Below are 21,781 nucleotides of genomic sequence, written 5' to 3'. Positions count from 1 at the left end.
TTATTATATTTTTGTTTTACCTGTCTTAAATTGCCTGAACGTTTTTGCACCACATTTTTGTTCAACTTTGATCTTGTGCTTTTTTTCCACTGCACATGAACAATAAATGAGAGGGGAGAACAGACCTATGAATTAAAATCAAATGATCTGAAAGCGCATTTAATCTCTTTAAAGCTCGCATTTACCAAAACAGGTCTAATCTGAGCTGGAAAAAAAAAACTGCAAAGTTTGGGGCGGACAAGCGGAGACTTGGACAAGCGGACAACGGGGGGCAGGTTGAAATTTAGTGTAATGTCTCAGCCTGGCCGGTAGGGGGCGATAGCAGCGTTCTGCTGCTCTACGTAAAGAAAAGGCACTTCCGGTGCTCTGTGTCCGCTCTGTCATAGGCATCGCTTACTTCAGCGAGGTGAGTCGGTATGTGGATAAATAACACAAATACTTTTTAAATAGACCGTTTAGTTGGCTATTTGTTTAATTTACGTTATTATATGTGTGCATTTATTTCAAAAGTTAGCTTACTCGATGTTTGAAAAGACCCGTGTTGTCTTAAAGATACTTCTGACCTTGGCTAGCAAGCTAACTGTAGCTCTGGTGTTGCAAAGCGTCCTGATCAAGTAAATGTCATGGACAACAAATTTAATGCAAGCCATTTTGATGTTTATCCCTCCGTAAAATAACCTTAGCCCACATTTTTTGCTTAATTAGTGGGTTTATTTTTCTCACAAATGACTGCTCAGCACCGATATTTTTTCTCTTTCGCGGTTTAAATAAAACAAAGTCGTCATATCAAGATCAAATATTTACATGTTGTATTCATTGAATTATGGTTAAATTAAAAACAGATGCACAATATTCAAAATTACTCGACATGATGTAATCGTGCCAATTTTAGCCATACAGGTTCATATATCTCTGAAGGGTTATTTGTAGGTTGCACAATAATTTACACAGAGAAACAACTATAAACACATAATTATACGTTTAACCTAAATTAATAAAAGAAAATGCATACAAATACAGATACAAACACACACAAAAATGATGACAATAGAACAAACACAAAAACAAGTATGAATGGATTCTTGGAGGTAAACATTTTTTTTAATTGTCTAATCCTAATTTTATTTATACGACTTTGTATTTTAAACATGCTATAAAATCATTAATGATGTAGCATTTTTATGATTGTAAAGCCTTAGGAATTAAATTAATGAAGGAAAGATAAAGCTGCTCTGATTATTTTAAAGTTATATTTTGGGTTCCTTGCATTCAGGTGGATGTTACCATGATGAATATCACCAAATAATTTTTGCGTAACCAACACCAGCACAGATAAGAGTGCAGCAAGAAGAGGGATTCCAGTCATAGTTAAAAAGCTGCAAAAAAATTGACTGACTGAGAAAAATAAACACTAAAAGCACAGCTCCATCTTCAAAATGAGGTGTTTTTGTAGTGTCAAACTCACATTCAAACATCCCAATATTCACCCCCTGCTTAGTGAGAGCTCTTAGCGGTACAAGGGTTTTGCAGCACAGTATTTTGTAAAAAGGTTTTAATTTTAAGGTTGTTTAATGTGCATGCCTAAATGCTGTGGTCATTTAAATGTAATGTCCTTAAGCTTTATTTAAAATATCAGTGTTCAAATTATTTTATTTCACAAGATCTGCTGTGAGATTTTAAGTAGAATAGAAAGTCTATGTTTGTGAAACAAAACAAAGTTTTTTTTGTGTAGGTTGAATAATCTGTAGGTAAAGTTAAAAGTCACATTTTATTTCAGAAAGAAAAGGGGAAAATTACATATCTGAATACCCCAGCAAGTAATGGGTGAGGGGACCTATCATTTAGGCTATGTCCAGAACATGGCTGCCATATTGGGTCAAAATAAAATAATGTCTTGTGACTTTTGACTTCCAGGGTGCAGTTGACATTATCAACCCTCAAAGGACCCTCACATCATTGGGACTCACTTGGTTGAATTATGGATACATTCGAATAAACGTTGTTCATGAATTTCCCTCTGATTTCAGAAAGTAAAGATGGCAGCCCGTCGTTTATCCCTGAAGGCTGTTGACTGGGTGGCATTTGCTGAGCGGATCCCACCCGTACAGCGGAGCGAATTCAACGCACTGAAGGCCAAGAGTGATGCCATTTCTGCTAAGTATGTCACACAACAAACAGCGGAGGCTGTTAAATGACTTGAAGGAATGAAACTCTCAAAGTAGTCATCAGATGTATATTTACAACTGATTAGCTTTTTGATTCCGTATAAATCGAGGAAGCTGTCATAGCTAATTGACCTTAGTGGACACAAGAATTGCTTCAACTCAGTGAATTTTACAAATGTAAAGCTAAGACTTGGTAGTGGTTGAGAATCATTCACAATGCACAATTTGAGAGCTGACACATTGCACAACATCACCATAACGGTTATAACTCTATCATTCCTCAACAAGATGATCTCTTTAAAACTCTGGTATGAAAGGCAGCAGGCAATATCCATTCTTTCAAGAAACATCAGGCCTTTCAATTGTTTCACATGGTTTTATAACTTATGACTAGAGATGGGTACCTTTTGACATTTGAATTGATATGGTACCAATATCCATCACCTGGGAATCGGTACCAGTACTTAACGTACCAGTTTTCGGTACTTTCTGTGTGCTGTTTTTTTAAATAATAAACTTAATTTGTTTTAATTTAACATATTTATTTCTTAATATATAACAACATCCAACCATTTGTATTGTAACATCAGTTGTTTAACAAACTTCTTTAAAGTGAAACTCTTGAAAACAACAAGACTGTTTTGTCTTGTTGCACAAATTAAAATCCAGCTCCACGTGTTTCTATTGATGTCATTTACCCGCTAGAAAAATTGTGTGATGGAGGTCCATGGAAGGCAAATACGTTTAAATCAAACAAGCTAATGAGGATGGAGTTAAAGATATTTAAGCTATGTTTTGAGCAGCCAAAATGCTTCAAGTTAGCTGCTTGTGCTCTTTCAGGTCAGACATGTTCGGAGTAAGTGCCTCTGTTGTTTTCCTCTGCTGCTCTCTGTTTAATGGTGGATGAAATAAAGAAAGTGGCGGAGCTTTATTTACTCTGAGCAAGCGAACGTTGTGYTCACAAGATAATTAATCCACCAGATAATTCAGAGGCGGTCTGTTCGGTGAGTTTAGGAGCTGCGAGGCTTTAAAGCTACGTTCAGACCGAGCTCTGCCTCTCTTTGTTTACTGAACCAGCGGCTGCTGACGTCATTACGCTCTTGCGCGAAGCTGCGTTCACAACAAGCATGGAAAATCTCCCACTCTTACGCCAACACGGTCGCAATGATGCGTTTAGGTACTGAAACATGGTACCATTTGGTGTTACGTGAATAGGTTCTCGGTAGTACCGAGAGAATTTGGTTGGTACTTTATAAAAGTATCAAATTTGGTACACATCCCTTGTTATGACCCATAAAAAGAAGCATAAACAGCTATCATAATGATCTTAAAAGATTCTAATGTGAATGTGCTGGTGTAATGTAAAATTATACTTGATTCATTCGGACTTAAAATATGTTTGTTAAAAAGCCCAAATGTATGGGTTTCTGGTTGAGAACTTGGACAAAATTGAACTGGAACCACATTATAGTGTGGTTTTTCAGCTTATTTGTATTTTACAGTTTTTTTTTTCACTTGTAATCAAGGGTTTAAGTCAACATGTCTGTGCATGCTATAGTAATTGTTTTCCTGGAAGTATGAGCTTTTGCACGTTTTATTTTGGACAGAATGATGAACCTCCTCGGGCCAAAAGTATAAAAACCCTCCAGTTTTTTCTGACTGAGGCTCAAAGTTGTTTGTTGAGCAACAAAAAGTTTCAGGATGAAGGAATAATAATAAAAAAAGACGCGATCGAGCAGCAGGTCTGCAGGGAGACGGGAGGAGGAGGAGCGGGGCTGCTTCAGAACCGGTTACTGGGTCAGAACAATGTTTTAGTCTAACAGAACCAACAAGAATGAAACAAAAAGTAAAGAATTGGAGAAAAAAATTAATTTTAAATGTAAATAAATTCTAATTATAATAATTAAATAATAGTTTTACATCTAAAAATCATATTTTATTATTTTAGTCTATTTTCCTCATTCAGCAACCTATTAAATTTCTGTTATGTTTCATGTAGGAGAAATACACATTTTTTTCAGGCAGTACTTAATCCTTCATTTTATGGGAAGACACTCTTGATTCAAGAGAAAACTCTGTTTTTTTTTTAAATGGCTGCTTATTAATTTATTAATGAATCTATAAGATACATCAACTTCAGATTAATTCATTATCAATAACTTGCATCCTTAAGGAGTTAACTTAATTTAAATCTACTCATATTCATGTAATTAAGCGTTTTAATGATTTGGCCGATTAATTGATTAATCAAAAAAAGAATATCAACGGATTAATCGAGTATTAAAATAATCATTAGTTGCAGCCCTAATTCACTGTATTCTTCCGTCTTCATGCTGCAGTCGATCCTTTAGAGCCATCTGTTAAAATATTTCTCCTCTCATTCAAACAGATTATCCTCCCTGCCTGAAACTCCTGCACCCATTAATTGGAGTTACTACAGGAGTGCAGTGGCTAAACCCGGGATGGTTGATGAGTTTGAGAAGAAGGTGAGTTTTCATGGTAATTTAAGATGAGAAAGAGTTTTATGTTAAATGATACATATTTTAAATTAAAATCTAGCTGGTGACTTTTGATCATGACTACCAGTGAACAAATTTAACAATTTTTCTAATCTCTGCAAAACTTTCTTTATAAATGGCCGGTGCCATTTAGGCAAATGATCACCAAGTAAAGTCATATTTTACCTGTGCTAGACTGTGTTAAAAAGATGACACAATATTCATATTTCTGCACGCAGTTCAAAGCCCTGAAGGTTCCTGAGCCCATCGACACACAGACAAGTGTCATTAAAGCACAGGAGGCTGAATCTGTAAGTTGCCACATCAATGATGAGTTCTAGTTTTAGCTTACACAGTTAAGATTAGGTACGTATGTGTGTTTGTGTAAGAATTGTAACTGTGTGGAATAAAAAAGTAATCAGATTACGTTTGCAGTGTTTTTAATTATTACAGGCTAAATGTTCTTCAATTGTCCTAGTTTGGAGTTCAGAAATACAGTCCTTGCATCTGGAACTAATCACACTGTAGTCACTGATTTGCAGTTGTTGGTGTTTTGTTTTTTGTTTTTTCTCATCTCTTTTTCATTTCTCTCTAACAGGACAAAAGTGCATTGGCCTACATTGCAGAATCAAAGGCTCGCGTTGCTGAGTACGAAAAACAAGTAAGGTGGTAATTGGTTGTTAAAATGCTTGGCAAATGCCATAGCTGATTTTTTTTAATCTACTGTCTCTCTTTCTGTTTTCTTCAGCTGGATAAATTTATCAACATGATCCCCTTTGATCAAATGACCGTCGAAGAGTACCACGACGCTTTCCCTGAGACCAGGTTGGACAAGGTCAAATACCCTTACTGGCCCCACAGGCCAATTGCAGAGATGTAATCCTACTACTTGACATGCTTAACAATAAAGATTATGTATTTTAAAAAGAACTGTTTTGAATTGTCATTAATATTTGATGACTGAAACTTTTTCTTTTCAGTACACCTTACATTATAACAGTTATGACTTGTCAGGTAATATCCACAAGGGGGCATGATGGCTTCAGGTTTAGTTACACATTGATTGTGTTTTCATGCATTTTCCTTCACATTAGGGATTGATCAGTTTAACCAGAGTAGACTAAAGGTATCATTAAAGTGAGAACGTGGTGTAATATAATCATAATTAGTTCTTTATCAGAAAACTGTACCACCCATATCTAAGCATCAGTTCACGAAAGCACGATGTCAACCTTATTTAACGCTATCCAACCATAGATGAGGTTGGTTGTTTCTCATAAAGCCCATTGGACAGCGTAGCTGTCTGTTTATAAAGTTGGGCGGGACTTACCCTCGTCATGGATTTAGATTATGATTGGTTCGATTTCACAGCATCCAAGTTGTTGATTGGTCAGTCATAGTGGAATGGGTGGGACTTCATAAAACATGACTTCCGTTGTATTTTGTCTTGAAAGTCAGACGATTAGCAGGAGTACATCTGCCCAGGTAAATTTCTTTTAGAATAACATATTTATGGGGAAAAAAAAGATCTCCGTTGTCTATTTAGTACCAAGCTATATGATCTATAAAACCTTTTATTCCCGGTAAGAAAAGAAGCTGTCAGTCTTTTACATCTGATCAGCCGGTCGCGTCAAATCTCTGTATGATGAGATTGTTATTGAACTGAGGTCATAATGAGAAGGAAATTGAACAAAGTTTTGATGAAACAATAATGGGATTTAGATTTAGATTTACTCTTGCAACGATTTGTTTTCGACAGACACGAAACGGCTCATTTAGGAGCAAAATGTTAGCTTAAAACGTTAGCTTGAATGTGCAACAATGAGGCGCCTCTTCTGCCCCAAGTTTTTAATTCGACACTTTCAAAGCGTTATAAACATGTCACCAAAATGTTGAATGTTAGCCCAAGTTAAATTAAAAATAATAACTAGTCTTACTCAAGCGTTTAACGAGGCCTGCTGTCTCTGTCAGCCATAGACATGGCGACAAAAACTTGCAGTCTGAATTAGCCAGGTAAACATTGAGCCTGTTCGTTGAATTTATTTGTATTTTCCAAATGTTTTCTCTGGAGTTTGTTGGAAATACGACGGCGACCTGCAGCGGAAATTTCCTGAGGTCAGTAAGCCAACGCTGCCAGGGCAAATTATGCAGACTATTTTGGCTGAATGGAAATAGGAGCTGATGTTTTCAGAGTTGTTCAGAGACTCGTTCACTGCTTCTTGTCAGGTTCCTTTCACGTTTGGTCAGTGGTCAAAATAAATAAATAAAAACCTATCTTACACAAGACACGTTTTTACACATGTAAAATAAAGTGTTGGAACGTTTTGTAGTTTGGCTTTAATATCAGGGTTAAATGATGTAAAGCAAACCTTATTTTAAATATCCTGTCTGGTTTTGTTTGAGTACATTGTATGTAAACTAAATGTTTGTTTCTCTGCTAGTCTGATGAACCTCCCCTCACACCTGGTGTCAAACGTATCAATCCTTGGAAATCTCCATGTTTGATGCTGTTTACTTTAAATCTGATGACAGAGAGTAATCATTGAATACAAACATGGTTGTGTTGGTGGGCTGCCTACATTTGGCCCTGGACTGTAGAGTCAACACTGTCTCCATTGTTTCAGAAGACAATGGAAACAGGCCTGCATTGAGGNGGTTGGATACTGTGGGGAAAGTCTGTCACAGTGTTATTACTACATTCAAGGCTATGGAGAAACAAACAAAAAAAATCAAACAAGTTTTTTTTATATTGCAACAAGTTACACTGAAATGGCAACATTTCCTTTAAAAGACAACACTGTTTTGAGCTTTGTATCATGTTATGATGTTATTCCCTCATCAAATACATACCCAAAGGGTTACTTTAACTCATTCTTGCATGTTTGAGAAAATCTTTGGTAGCCACTCAGAGCTGTCTAAACTGCTGGCACAAAACGCCGCCTATTTACCCAAAGCTCCTCCCTGGAGCTCAGACCCCAGACGAGCTCCATGCAGCCCCACAGAGCATCCCTCCCCCACATGAGCTTCTATTACAATCTACTTCTCAGTCCAGTCTTCACTTATTTATTTATTTTGGGGTGGGGGATGCCTTTTCAACTAGGCAATGCTTTTTTGGGATGCCAAGGAGACTAACCTCTTACAACATTCCTATGAAATGCTGTGAACAGCATAAAGTAATGTTGTGAAAACGTGCTGAAGTGGGAGTGTCGGAAATGGTAGGAGGTTCTTAAAGTGACTGAGGCCATTTTCAAAGCATTTAGAGGCTATGCAAAGTCAAATTTATTTATAATATATACATCGTTTTATAACTTAAGGTAACAGTTACTTGGTTGTGGTATGGAATTGAACTACATGCCTGTAAAATTCATAATGTTCCCCCCCCCCCCCCCCACACACACACACACACTGTAAAATTTACAAGATGTTGTTGCTCTAAGAAGTTGTTTTTAAGACTGATCTTAACAGCAACATCCTGTTCTGTGGTTTGTTTATGACTGAGTGGGTAGGGCTGTAACATGATACTCAGTCCTCAGCCTTTCACTGATTCAATTTCATCAATACGGCAGTCCAGCCACCCTTACAGCAGGAAATGTATCAGAACAGAGCAGCAGCTGATTAGTGTGTTTGTGCTTTGTTCAGAAAATGCCAGACAGAAACTTCATGTAATGTAAATTTTAACTAAGTTTAAAACGTAATGTAACAAATTTAAAGCTGGAACATTTATTGATTTGTAAAGTTTAGCAGAGAAGCAAAAGGTTTTAAATTAACTACAAGTAAACAGTTTTTAAAGTAGAAATAATATCTCCAGAGCTCCTCAGATGAAATGATTTGCTGTACTACCATTCCATCCATTCAGTTTTTTTTCTTTACTTGTTCTTGGTTTTAGGTTTCAGGGAGCTGCAGCCTCTCTTCTCTCTTTTTACTATTTTTAAAAATCAAACATTGACATGCATACAAATATTATTTGATGAACCATGTAAATTACAAATCAATGAGCTTGTTTGCATTCATTTTTTTTGCAACAAGACACTTATGTGTTTTTGTTTCTTCTTGTTCATTCATTAGCCAAGTTGTAGTGCTCGGAGCAAACAGTTTGTTTCTCAAGTTCAAGTTCAGTTTATTTATATAGCGCCAAGTCACAAAATACGTTGTCTCAGGGCACTGTACATGAAAAGAATAATCTAACAAAGAAACCAGCGGGCTGCGTCGAATCACTTCATCACAGTCTCCCATCCTGAGCAAACAGTGGAGAGGAAAAACTCCCTGCTAATCAGGAAGAAACCTCCAGCAGAACCAGGCTCAGGACAGGAGACCATCTGCCTCGACCGGCTGGTTGAGGGACAGGAAAGAGACACAGACAAGAAGAACTGGTCTGGGACTGGTCCAGGTGCACCTTCCTCTGGAAGAGACAAAGAAAAAACATGATAGAAATAATTACTTTAAACATGTAGAGAAGAGAGACTAAAGACAACAGCAGAGTGAGGAAATGTGCTCAGTTTGTGCTCCAGCAGTCTAAGTCTATAGCAGCAGAAATGAAGAATAATTCAGGAAACCTAAGTCTAACTATAGGATTTATCAAAAAGGAAAGCCTTCAGTCTAATCTTAAAAGTAGACAGAGTGTCAGCCTCACGGACAGAAACTGGAAGTTGGTTCCACAAGAGAGGAACTCAGATTGTTTCTCTTCCAGCAAGACTTTGCTGAAGTGCTTGGAGGATTTTAATGAAGTACAACCTGGCAGTGTGGTTGGTTTAGAGGCCCTGTCACACTATGACATTGTAGACAATTTATCCCAACTTCTGAAAATTATAAAGACATCTACGTTGAAGATGGAATTGAAAAAAAAAATCAACTGGAAGCTTCTTTTAGGCGTGTACATACTGTAATTGTAACAAATTGATCAAACATGCAACTTTTATTAACAATTTAGACATAAAAAGTGTGTTTGATAAGTTGGCATAAGGAATTTACTATCCTAGATGTTGATGTTGTCCAGGCAATAACATCGATATAAATCAAAGACATGAATTCACAGGTATATAATATTCATCCCAATCATATCAGTAGTTACTGGATTGTTTATTTTTAAGAACTTACTCTGTCGGCGACTTTGGCTCAGTGACTGAGAGGTCAGCTTCCAATGGGAGGATCAGTGAGTTCAATCTCAACACATTGCAGTGTGTGTGTGAATTGAGTTTAGATAGGTTCAGGGTTAGATGTGTATTGGGGGTCAGTGTGAGGGTCAGAGTTAGGCTATAGAGTTGACTGGAAATGAATGGAAGTCGATAGGTCATAATAAAGATATAAATGTGTGTGTTGATTACGGCATTCAGCAGATTCACATATTTAATTATTTATTTTTAATTACTTCTGCCAGAGTGGAAGTATCACAGATTCACTGAAAACAACGAGAACAAACCACCCCAAAAATAACATGTCAAACACACTTCTCTTTAGCAAATTTGATTTCTTTTCATCAGGTTTTTCTGCCTAGGCAAGATATTTAACCTTGCCTAAATCTCTTGTACAAGTGGCATCACTTTACCCAGGGAGTAAAGGAGATCATTTCTTTTAGGGTTAAACAGGGAGAAGGAGATGGATTTAAAAGAATAGTAAGGAGGGGTGAGACCATCTGGATATGTTTTTATGTGATATGCAGAAAGCCTCTGTGTGTTTCTGTGACAGATAAAAGCTTGACCTAGTATCCTTAGATAGTCTCTCTCTCTCTGTCTCTCTGTCTCTGTGTGTGTGTGTGTTTGACTAAAATCATTTACATGAAATTAAAGCAATTTGAGGTAAAGTCTTGCATCCAAATGTCCTGATGCATCTCAGTAATCCAGGTAAAAAATCAAAAGGAAGAAAATTGAATAGGTCCTCTGGACGGGTTCTTCTTTAATGAAACGTTTTGTCTCTCTTCCAAGAGACTTCTTCAGTCTGAGAGTTTCAGGCAAAAAATTCAGGCTTTTGAGTCCTGCCTCCAGGTGACTGATACTCACATCACATGGCTATCGTTCACAGGTGACTAATACTCACATCACATGGCTATCGTTCACAGGTGACTGATACTCACATCACATGGGTATCGTTCACAGGTGACTGATACTCACATGATCAGTCACCTGTGTATCAGTCACCTGTGAACGATAGCCATGTGATGTGAGTATCAGTCACCTGGAGGCAGGACTCAAAAGCTTGAATTTTTGCCTGAAACTCTCAGACTGAAGAAGTCTCTTGGAAGAGAGACGAAACGTTTCATTAAAGAAGAACCCGTCCAGAGGACCTATTCAATTTTTTTCCTCTTGCATCCAAATATTTAAGTGAATGAGAAATTTTTTGTTGGTGTAATCCAGACTAAAGTCAGTGATATGTCTATGAGGAATGGTCTTGTTACAGGATGTGAAGTTTTGTTTTGTAGAGGTGAAGCGATTATGAGCAAACTCCTTCTAAAGCCTGACCTGTTATGTTGCTGAGTTCCAACATGTTCATGTTTGTCCATGGATGTACCAGTAATGTCAGGGCAAAATGTTTTACTTCACCAGGTTGATCATGCATGAACTTGAGAATTTTGCCCTGATAGATTTTTTTTTGCCAAGAAACCATGTTTCAACAAGTTTATAATGAGAGGATTGCTCTTGAAACATTACAGTTTGGAGTCATGTGGAGCACAATTTGTAATTTAAATATTAATTGTCCAAATAAGAGGGTGTGACAATAAGCCCAAAGCGATTCCATGACATTAAGACAAATAAACAAAATTAAGTGAAAAATTATGATTTTATTTTGAGGGAACTTTTGTTGAATTCTACATGTGTTTTTAGTGGCCTTTGATGGACCATCCCTATGAAGACACAAGGTTACAATGGGACAGAGTACCTCAGAGCAAGAGGTCCAAGAAGACCCTTCACCGGTTGGTTTGTTTTATTTGGATCACTTTGAATGGGTTTGCTTTCTATATTGTTGGGATAGCCATAATTGTCTTGGGTTTATTTTATTTATATTTATTATTTATGTTTATATTTATTCAATAATATAAAATGGAAGACAACAGGACACAATCTACAATACAGGGTGAATCAAAAGCCGCAGGACACCTTTTTATTTCAGAAAGAAAAGAGAAAATTATATATCTGAATATTCCAGCAAGTAAATGTTGAATTATTTCCAGTACTCTTTCTTATTATTAATCAGCGATCTAGATGTATTACTGAAGTAGTGCATGCCAAATGAGCTGATTGTATTGCTCATGCTTCCGGGACAGATCAAGCAGTGACAGTGCCTATTGTTTAGGCCATGTCCAGAACATGGCCGCCATCTTGAAAGTCACCATATTGAATTGAGGGCTAGTTTTTTCTAAAGATAGATACCTTGACCCATTACCTGCTAAGCTATTCAGATATACCCTTTAACCTTTTCTTTCTGAAAGTCCTGAGACCTTTTTTTTGATCAAGGTCTTTTTATTAAATTTTTTTTTACAAACCAAAAATAGGAACAGACTTACAAAAACACAAAACAAAACACACACACACCCAAAATCCCTCCCATCCCTCCCCTCCTATACCGGATCCACTGAAATAATAAAAAATGATCTTGTATTCATCAAATGATACAATGAGCAGGTTTGTGTATAATGAAACAATATTTAACCTTTACACAAAATTATCTGCCGAAATTTTTTCTACATAAGATATAAATGGCTGCCAGATATCAAATAATTTGTTTACAGATCCCCTAACAGTATATCTAATCTTCTCTAAATGAATGTAGGACATAACTTGTCTTAACCAATGACCATATACTGGAGGATGTGGATCCTTCCATCGAAGAAGAATAAGTCTTCTAGCCAGTAGAGAGCAGAAAGCTAACACCGTCCTCTGATGCTCACTGAGGGAAGCCTCTGCTGGAGCCACCCCAAAGAGAGAGATGAATGGTGATGGATGAACAGTTCGTCCAAATAGTCCTGAAAAGGTGTCAAAGATGCCTTGCCAATATCCATGTAACTTTGGACAGGACCAGAATGTGTGCAGAAGTGTGGCAGGGGATTGTTTACAACGATCATACGATGGATCCAAGTCCTTTTTGAATTTACACAATTTGTCCTTAGACCAGTGTAGACGATGTACTACCTTGAATTGAACTATAACATGTTTCACACATATTGAGGACGAATATATACAGTATTTTGAATAATTTTTTGCCAAACTGTGTCTGATATGGATTCCTCCAAGTCCATCTCCCACTTGCCCTTCAAAGAATCTAAATTGGAGTCAGAAAATGAGCTGAGCAGAGAATAAACTCTGCTCATARAGCGTTTTGTTACAGACTTACACATCAGAATCTCATCTATAAGAGAAGTTGTGGGGCATAGAGGAAAACATCCAGAGTTTTACATTACAAAATGTCTCAGTTGTAAATACCTGAAGAACTGTGACTTATGGATGTCAAATTTCTGTGTTAGCTGTTCAAATGAGGCGAACTTATTGTCTATATAAAGATAATTTAGAGAAGTCATTCCCTTTAAACTCCAAGTATTGAAAACAGAGTCCATTAGTGAAGGAGCAAACATATGGTTAAAAAAGTTGATTTTGCATAATAATCCCTCCTTAAATCAAGGAGAGTAGAATAAAGACCACATAATTTTATTTGGTAAGTCCAGACCTTATTAATCAGTTCCGTCCCAAATTCTGTGATGTAATAGTTCAGAAAACTGGGTTAACTCAAGTTCTTTCCACCATGTTATACAGTCATTCTCATGGCTCTCATCATCTCATTTATTTTTACATCTTTTGAATATTGCTTTGACACAAACCTGAAAAAAAATTCTTTTCTAATAGACATTATATCAGAACAGGGTGAATGCAACCACTGAGTATAGATTCTCATTACTGTAAAAACCTTTTATAGAAACAGTCACAGTCGGTTACGTTTAGCCACTCAACAACATGTTGTTTGGTTTTTGACAGAACAAAGTGTTTAAACAGTACATTCCAGACTCGTCACAGTTGCTGCAGTTATCATCCCAGCTGGGAGATCTACGTCAATCAGGACGAGCCTGAAGATCCTCCTAATCTGAACACACTCTTTGTTGTTGCACTGATTTGTCTCAGTCAGCAGAAATTCTGCAGTGAAACTAAGGGTTAATGAGGCAAGAAGAAAACACAGTAAAAAAAACATTTTGAAGATTTTTTAAATTTTCAATGCTGGTACAGACGTCAACCTCTGCTGATGATTTTGTAAAGTTAAATAAAGGTGTACTGATAGCTTTTAAATTATTATTATTGGAAATACGACGGTGACCTGCAGCGGAAATTTCCTGAGGTCATATATTATTATTATTATAAGTCCTGAGACTTTTGACTCACCCTGTAGAGCTGCAAAAAAGGAAAAAAAATAGATGTGTTTTGGTGCCTGTTGTGAAGCTGTTCATTAGAAAATGGTAATAAATAAATAAAAAATATACATTGATCAGTTTCCTTTTTTTACTTATCTTTTAGAGCTTTCTGGCCTTTTCTAAAGCAGAGTTGTAACTCGGAGTAAAGAAAAGTCAAGCTAATTAAGTCCTGATGCAGCAAACGTGTTAATTGCGTGGCTGCTCACATTCAGGGAATTCTGCAGCCTAGACTATCTGTTCTGATCCAGAGAATAGAAACGAGTCCGCTGTGCATCATTCACAGTTGGATGGAAGCACAATTATGGGTTAGGTTGCCCTTAAAACAAAGTTCGTCTGCCAGTTCTGCACAAATGCGAGGCTTTCTGTTCATATCTTCAGAAAAATACTGCTTTTAATACATTTTCATCCTTGCTATGACAGTTTCAGATCCACTGTCTGAGCGTAATAGCTGGTGTGTGCACTTTTTTCCGTACTTGGCAGTGAACCCCACTGGGCTTACTTAAATCATCTTTAGAGCTGTCAGTATTACCTTTGTCTAGCTTAATCCATTTACTGCCAAGTAACCTTTAGCTTGTCACGCACTAATCAATAACCAATGATAACATGAAATGTAGTGTCAGTGGCAGTCAGCCAAAGCTATAAAAACCTCATACTCCCACCATAAAAGTACTACCTGATAGTTTGGACGATAGATACACACTTTCATGCAAACGTAAACGGTTGTGTATCTTGATTTATTAGATCTACGCAGTCCCTGCACAGCCACAAACGGTTACTTATATGTTACTACTTAATAATAATAATAAATACATTTGTGATTATGATTTTTTTAATCAGATTTTAATAATAAACATTAAAAAGGCACACACATCTAATTACATATTCCAGGTTAGATTCTACAACTTTTTATCCCCTCCTTGTCTATTTTTTTTAGCCATTGCTTTCCCCAAGGCAAATTCTTCATTTCCACATTCTTTTACAGTTGAATGAATTTTAGCCTTCAGGACTCCCCTTCATGAAGTCACATTTCAGAGTGTTAACAGTTGTAATGTTAGCTGTATAAGAAAAGTTTTTTCTACTTTGTGAAAATGAGTTTCTGCTACTCTTTCCTTTAGGACAGATTTGATAACCTTAAGGCAAATGTGGAGGAGGAACTACAGACAAGCACGGTGAGTGAGCTGTTAAATGTCATTTAATCAGTTTTATTATTGTGTTGGATAGTTTGATTAACTGAATTTTAAATAGACACTTTGTCATCAGTTGTAGTCATTTACTTTTACCAGTAAGAGAATCAACAAGTGTCTATTTAACATGTGCCTAGCTCCAGTAGTGTAAACACATAATATTTTACATTTCAGGAATTTAAAACTGTTTTAAGGGTACTTGTTTTAGGGGTATGACATCATATCCTGGGTGTGACCAGACTTTTTTATAAATATTGAAAGGACAAGTAAGCTGGAAATCTCCGGAGCCACAGACCTGGTCGGAGTGAAATGAAGTTTTTAGATCTGAAAATAAATATTTAACTGAGAACTTAATCAGGTTTCTGCATGTTATTCGGGCTTCCAATCTTGAACAATTATTTACAATTGTCTCATTGTCATTCAGTTCTTTGACCACTGTAGCATGATCACTAATCATTAATTTTGGCTGAGGCCAAAAAAACAAGTTTTTTTTTTATTACATTGTTATCTAAAAAGTACAAATTATTTTAAAAATACTTTGATTTAAAGGTTCATATGGTATTTATTTAATTAAACAAAAAAGTGAGTAGACATTTGTTGCTCTTATATCCTTATCTGTTCTTTCTTCCAGATGGTGGGGATGGTGATTGGTGCAGGTATCGCCATCGTTCTCATCGCCGTCCTCATTTTCTTCATCTTGCGAAGGATCAAACATCGAAGTGAGTAATTGCTTAGAAGCGTTTCTCAGCCTGAACGTTTAATGACTGTCATTAAAACGGCTTGTGTGCACTTCTGGCCCGGTTTTTACACTTATTCTGTTTCACAGACCTGGAGGCTCAGGAGGCGCCCAAATACCGCTTTCGCAAGAGGGACAAAGTCATGTTCTATGGGCGAAAGATAATGCGAAAAGTGAGTGGGTGGTTGGAAATGGAAAGCCACTGTATATATTTAAAAAAGCACTGGATAACGCAGGAATGATGATATAAAAAATTTTCAATAGGTGTCACAGTCTACGTCCTCTCTGGTGGGTACATCCTCCTCTTCCTCCTCTTCTCGACCTCGTCTGAAGAAGAAGCAGAAGATGCTCATTATTGCCAAAAAGTAAAGCTCACTCTAACCATGACTTTTCCTCACCATGTCCTCTTTTTTTAATCTTTCTCCATCACTTTTGTAGGATCCTGCGTTTTAAAAAAGAGGTGCCCATCCTTCAAGCTAAGGAGCCCCCTCCCTCTGTGCTAGAAGCAGACCTCACAGAGTTTGATGTGGCCAACTCCCACCTCCCTTCTGAGGTGCTCTACATGCTCAAAAATGTCCGGTGGGTTATGCAGAGGGACCACGTTATTGCACAAATGTTCTGCATCAGTGGCACAGTATGCGTTAGTCATCCTAACTGTCATTCATCTCCCACCGTAGCGTGCTGGGCCACTTTGAGAAGCCCCTCTTCTTGGAGCTTTGCAAACACATGGTCTTTCTGCAATTCCAGCAAGGGGAGTACGTCTTCAGGCCGGGCCAGCCTGACAGCAGCATCTACGTGGTTCAGGATGGAAAACTAGAACTGTGCCTTACTGGAATGGTAGTGTTATTCCTTTCATTTCCCCATTTTCAGGTTTAATGCCTGGTTCAAATGCCAATTTTAGAATTGTCAATTGATTTTCAAAACCTGAGACCCCATACAACAATAAAAAATATCATGGATAAAACAGCTTTGGTCCTACAGTATGTGGTGTACAGCCACACATCTAAGATAACACACCACACATGTACAGATTTCACTCACAAACATTCAGATGTTAGCCTGGACATTGCCTTCCTACACAGTTCCAGTTCTATTCTAGTTTCCTTTCACTACCCCGTCTAGGATTTCCGCTATAGACAAGGATTTCTCCGGTAGAATTTCAACTGGGCCAATCAGCGAACTGAAGGAGTTTTGAATGATGTTGTCAATTTTCTGTGCCGTTTTAGGCTGCCTGTGGTTTAGCAATGGCAGTGGAGGAAGTGAAGGAAGCCATTTAGTTCATGTTGACAAGGCTTCCAAATAAAATTAAATGTGTCTCACAAAGCCTGCAGGACTCATTTACAGCCATCTAGTTCAGTTTAGTACTTCTCTCTTCCCAGTAGGGGATGGTTGTTCAGAGAGCATGCAATGTCCGGTTAGCGTCTTAGCTTAGCTTCTTTCACAGTCGAGCTGGCACAGTGCAAATGTCACGGCCAAACGTTGGCGATTGGCCAAATCAAATCCAATTGTTTCCACACCTGCAGCAAGCAATGGTTTCTCAATAGCCAAGGTTCCAAACCCTCGTATGAAGCAAAGCATCAAACAAGGGGCTGGATTTTACCAGACTAATCGGATGTTAGCAGGGAAATCTCGCAAAACCTTTAGATCAAACGAGAGTGTATCGTTAATAAACATGACAGGCAGGGAAGAAGCAATGTCAGTAGTTTGTGGATTGTTTTTGACAGAGAAAAAAATAAAACAAAAATACATCTCCAACATCCACCAGACTTTCTGGTGCACCATGGCAGTTGTTTTGTCTTGTGTATTTTGAATTCCCCTCCATGTTTCCGTCACCTTGCTTTCTGATTGGCTGCACGTCACATTAAACAGACTGCAAGCTCGTTTGTCCTCGGGGAACACCAAACATGCTGGGATATTAGGTCAAGACACAACATGCTGGCTATCCCCCATTTGATGTTGAAGCGGTCCCAACGCCCTTTCCATGACTAGATCACTCTTAACATGCCACACGGCAGGAATATTTCACAAGATTGTCTTCAGAGCCATTATGATGATCGAAGTGTCCTTAAGATTGTCATAGGGGAAAAATAGGGTCAAAGATTGGCCCGGACTATTGGCATCAACACAAACCCATTCAAGTAGGGGGAATAAAGCACACTTTATTGTTTTACTCATACTTGTAAACCCAGATTTTTTTGTTGCTTTGAAGTCTTATAGATTTTTTGTTTAATAGAGAAAATCACTAAAACATATACAAACATGATCTATTTTATATTAAATGTAAATCAAACTGAATGTTTTGTTCTTGTCTTGCAGGATGGTAAAGAAAGTGTTGTTAAGGAAGTTTATGCTGGAGATAGTGTCCATAGTCTCCTCAGCATACTGGATGTTATAACAGTAGGTTGCTTTTTGTGCCATTTCCAAAAGCTCTTTGTTTAACCACATCTACACACACAGGCTTTCCCCATACTTAGACTGTTAATGTGAAGTAAGACAAATCCTTAAGGAATCCACAAATTTTTCCCCTTTCTATCATTCACGTCTATCTGCTGACTCACTAAATATTTTTCTTTGCCATGACTCAGGCTGTTAGGTTTTAATCCAGTCTGGTTTTAAAGACTAGATGAGTGCTGCTATGATCATCACAAAGGCTGGAGCTTCTATACATACGTATTATTAGATTCATAAAATGGGATCTTTGTGTTCAGGGCCACCAGAAGCCTTACAGAACAGTGTCAGCACGAGCTGCAGAGGTTTCCACTGTTCTCCGTTTACCTGTAGAGGCCTTCCTGTCTATATTTGAGAAGTACCCTGAGAGCCTAGTGCGAGTAGTTCAGGTGAGCTGTGTGATTTTCTGAATTTGTTTTTGTACGCATGTATTTCCACACCCTATAGGACAAACAGTAAACACATGTTTTGAAAAAGACATATTTGCATTTTATTTCGATGCGTAAATTATTACTTTTCCTCTGTTTTATCAGATCATTATGGTTCGTCTCCAAAGAGTCACAGTCCTGGCCCTGCACAACTATCTGGGCCTGACCAATGAGCTCTTCAGTCATGTGAGTTTAACACACACCTGGCAAGATTAAGGTAAAATAATATAAAATTCAATACATGCTATGCGGTTCCAGTATATTTATTTTTTAAACAAGTATCAGAGGAGATTTTGGATGTTCAAATATGAGCTCCAGATATGTTTCAGAGTGTTTGCTGTGGGCAAGAAAAAACATTAAAATGGTATAAATAAGCATGACTATTTCCTAGGGGTGTAACGGTACATGCGTTTGTACCATGACTGTTCAGCACAAATATTTTGGATGGGTTCAGTGTGAAATGATGATGAGTACTTTAATAATGGGCAATCCCCCCTCCAAGAGTGGGTGGATTTTTTCTTTACCAGCATTTTACTAACAGCCACCAAAGAAATGAATCAGGGAATGATACGAAACTCTACATCAAACAAAGCTTGGCTGGTTTAAAATATCACATTCCGTTAAAGACTTGCTTGTTTATTTCAAATCAGCAGTTCGGAAAAAAAACCCCTCACTAATTAATACTTTTGAAGCATTGTGCAAGCCATCAATCAGTACATTTATTCAATGTCCCTGATCACACTAGCGTGTGTGCTGAAAAGTTTGTATTACATGATTGATTTATTTTGATGTTTTAAAACTTTGTTTTATTATTTTCATATTGGAAAATCTCATTTAGCTCTGTGTTGCTTTTTATTCTGCATCAAATTATTGAAGCTTAATAACTTTAGTACGTATTAGGGCTGCGCGGTATATGCGGTAGACAGTAGAAACGGAATGAAGTTGGCCTACGTTAGAAATTTACCCTCTACCGTCCTTTCGTCATTACGTCATCGCACCTGTGTGAACAGGGCTGCGAGTGCAGAGACAACTGAGCAGGAGTTCGAAATATAATGAAGAAACTCTAGCGTTTTAAAACACGTATAGAGAGAATAAATCCTCAAAATATTCCCCTCTTGCATGTCGCGCAGACCGAAGCTTTAACAACCGTAGTTTTTTCACACCCAAGTTGTCGGAGAAAAAACTTGTTTTTAAGTATTGTTACCCACAGAGATGATAAAAAAGACGTGGACGTTCGTTCAGTCATAAATCCATCTTGCTAATGTAATGTCGGCTCTGCTGTGATGATGAAGATGAGAGCACAGCAGAGCAGCTGCTGATAAGTTCAGCAGGCAGAAGCTCATTGTTTGGCAGGCAGATATTAAAACAAAAATGATGGGTTTGATTATGATTACAGTTTTCTGCAAAATAAAAAAGCACTAAAAATTACATTATCATTACTTTTCATAATAATTTTCTACTGCGCTCTACCATTATCGTGAAGGGATTCAATTTATACCTGATATGAATTTGAGGTCATACCGCCCAGCTCTAGTACGTATTTGTAACATTAATACATGTGATCATAAAAAAATGAAAATTAAATACAAATTCATCTGCAAGTAGTCTTAAACAAATAGTGAATGTACAAATAACTCAAAAGAGCTGCCTGTCCTCCAGCATGAGGTGACTGTTAACTTGTTCTGCAGCATGTAGACGCAGCTTTGCAAGTCCAAAATAAACTAAATAATAACTTTGATTAAAGTACCTGTATATGACCTGCTACATTAGACCCTCCATACTAACAAGGGTGGCTTGTTTAGGTGTTTTTATTTGTCTCTGCTTCTGGTTGTTTGTAAACTAAAACAAATAAATATGAGAAAGTATGTATTGTTACACCCCACTATTTGTTTTTTCAGGCAGTGTGCTTCCCGGTATACTGCTCATGTTTTCAGTGAAATTCCAATCTCTGGACAATAAGTGTTTTTATTGAATTGTATATTTAGATGTTTGGACATTTATTGCAAAGAAACAAATCCAGATTAAATGAGTTTACAACAGTAGAAAAAATATCAGTCACAAAATTTATTTTCCAACAGCTGTCAGACACATTTTATCTTTTGAAATACCAGATCTTAATATTATCTTTTACCTGAAATAGATGATTTATTTATTTTCTGCTGGTGTAAAGGAAATGCAGCCATCACGTCTTCCACCGCAGTCCCCCCACCCTTCACGTACCAGTCCGGTACGCCACGGGAAGCGCTTTGGCAGCCTGACCGTGCCTGAGGAGCATCGGGAAGCTGCTGTAAAGGGTGAAGCTCCAGGTCGAGTATAAGTACTCACTTAAAGTCACGTCTACTATTTCAGTTGCATCTTAGTGACATTAAGTTCCCAATTTCTTAAAGCGCCTGTAATGTCAAATTTTTGTAATAGGTATGAATGCAATTTTGGAAAGATAACACTGATAACATATAACGTATCGTGACACTTCACTTTACAGTTAATAGTCTGAGATTGTTTTGCACTGAAAACAGACAATTTCTGATTCCTAATGTCAGATTCTGATAGTCTAAAACAAAACATCTTTTTCTATTCTTGCACAAGTCTTTATATTATATATTTTTAGTAGTTGTATCATGGCTAGTCAGTGTTAATTTTGTTTTGTGTGTACTATGTCTAGTTTGTGAAATAACTAGTGTATGAACCTCTGTACGGATGCTGCTGTGACACCTGAATTTACCCTCAGCGGGACAATAGAGGCTATTTCTATTCTATTCTATTCTATTCTATTCTATTCTATTCTATTCTATTCTATTCTATTCTGGGGGAAAAATTCACGCTGTTGAGATAAACGGTTATACAGTGGGGAAAATAAGTATTTAGTCAGTCACCAATTGTGCAAGTTCTCCCACTTAAAAAGATGAGAGCGGCCTGTAATTGACATCATAGGTAGAC

General features: G+C 37.3%; 2 protein-coding genes across 3 annotated transcripts in view; both read left to right on the top strand.

Moving 5' to 3' along the window:
* Positions 1-310: 310 nt before the first annotated feature.
* Positions 311-5,593, top strand: atp5pd (ATP synthase peripheral stalk subunit d). 2 transcript variants are annotated; one of them, XM_014013507.1, is made up of 6 exons: positions 311-406; positions 2,028-2,158; positions 4,555-4,651; positions 4,903-4,974; positions 5,262-5,324; positions 5,412-5,593. In XM_014013507.1, exons 2-6 carry the CDS (start codon positions 2,037-2,039, stop codon positions 5,541-5,543), a joined length of 486 nt encoding a protein of 161 aa, XP_013868961.1. In that variant the 5' UTR covers positions 311-406; positions 2,028-2,036; the 3' UTR covers positions 5,544-5,593. The 2 variants fall into 2 exon arrangements, with proteins under 2 accessions (XP_013868961.1, XP_013868962.1); XM_014013508.1 differs by having other exon boundaries at positions 388-414.
* Positions 5,594-6,062: 469 nt separating this feature from the next.
* pnpla6 (patatin-like phospholipase domain containing 6) overlaps positions 6,063-21,781 on the top strand; it is a gene marked incomplete in the record, with an annotated part of 50,327 nt that continues 34,608 nt past the window's right edge. Inside the window, 12 exon segments of the mRNA XM_014013505.1 lie at positions 6,063-6,148; positions 11,479-11,567; positions 15,164-15,217; positions 15,864-15,951; positions 16,059-16,141; positions 16,233-16,333; positions 16,407-16,547; positions 16,646-16,805; positions 18,285-18,365; positions 18,677-18,805; positions 18,950-19,030; positions 21,015-21,150. Of these exon segments, the coding sequence (XP_013868959.1) occupies positions 11,520-11,567; positions 15,164-15,217; positions 15,864-15,951; positions 16,059-16,141; positions 16,233-16,333; positions 16,407-16,547; positions 16,646-16,805; positions 18,285-18,365; positions 18,677-18,805; positions 18,950-19,030; positions 21,015-21,150 (1,102 nt within the window).

This window comes from Austrofundulus limnaeus, unplaced genomic scaffold (genome assembly GCF_001266775.1).
Source record: "Austrofundulus limnaeus strain Quisiro unplaced genomic scaffold, Austrofundulus_limnaeus-1.0 Scaffold102, whole genome shotgun sequence".
Classification (NCBI taxonomy): domain Eukaryota; kingdom Metazoa; phylum Chordata; class Actinopteri; order Cyprinodontiformes; family Rivulidae; genus Austrofundulus; species Austrofundulus limnaeus.
Note: the sequence above shows the minus strand (reverse complement) of the source record. Positions and strands in the feature narration are given on the sequence as shown.

What these genes read in the sequence shown, in the direction of transcription:
- atp5pd (XM_014013507.1), top strand. Translation starts at nt 2,037, where the DNA reads ATGGCAGCCCGTCGTTTATCCCTGAAGGCTGTTGACTGGGTGGCATTT. An exon ending in AAGCACAGGAGGCTGAATCT is followed by an intron (nt 4,975 to 5,261) that starts GTAAGTTGCCAC and finishes TCTCTCTAACAG; the next exon opens with GACAAAAGTGCATTGGCCTA. An exon ending in TTGCTGAGTACGAAAAACAA is followed by an intron (nt 5,325 to 5,411) that starts GTAAGGTGGTAA and finishes TGTTTTCTTCAG; the next exon opens with CTGGATAAATTTATCAACAT.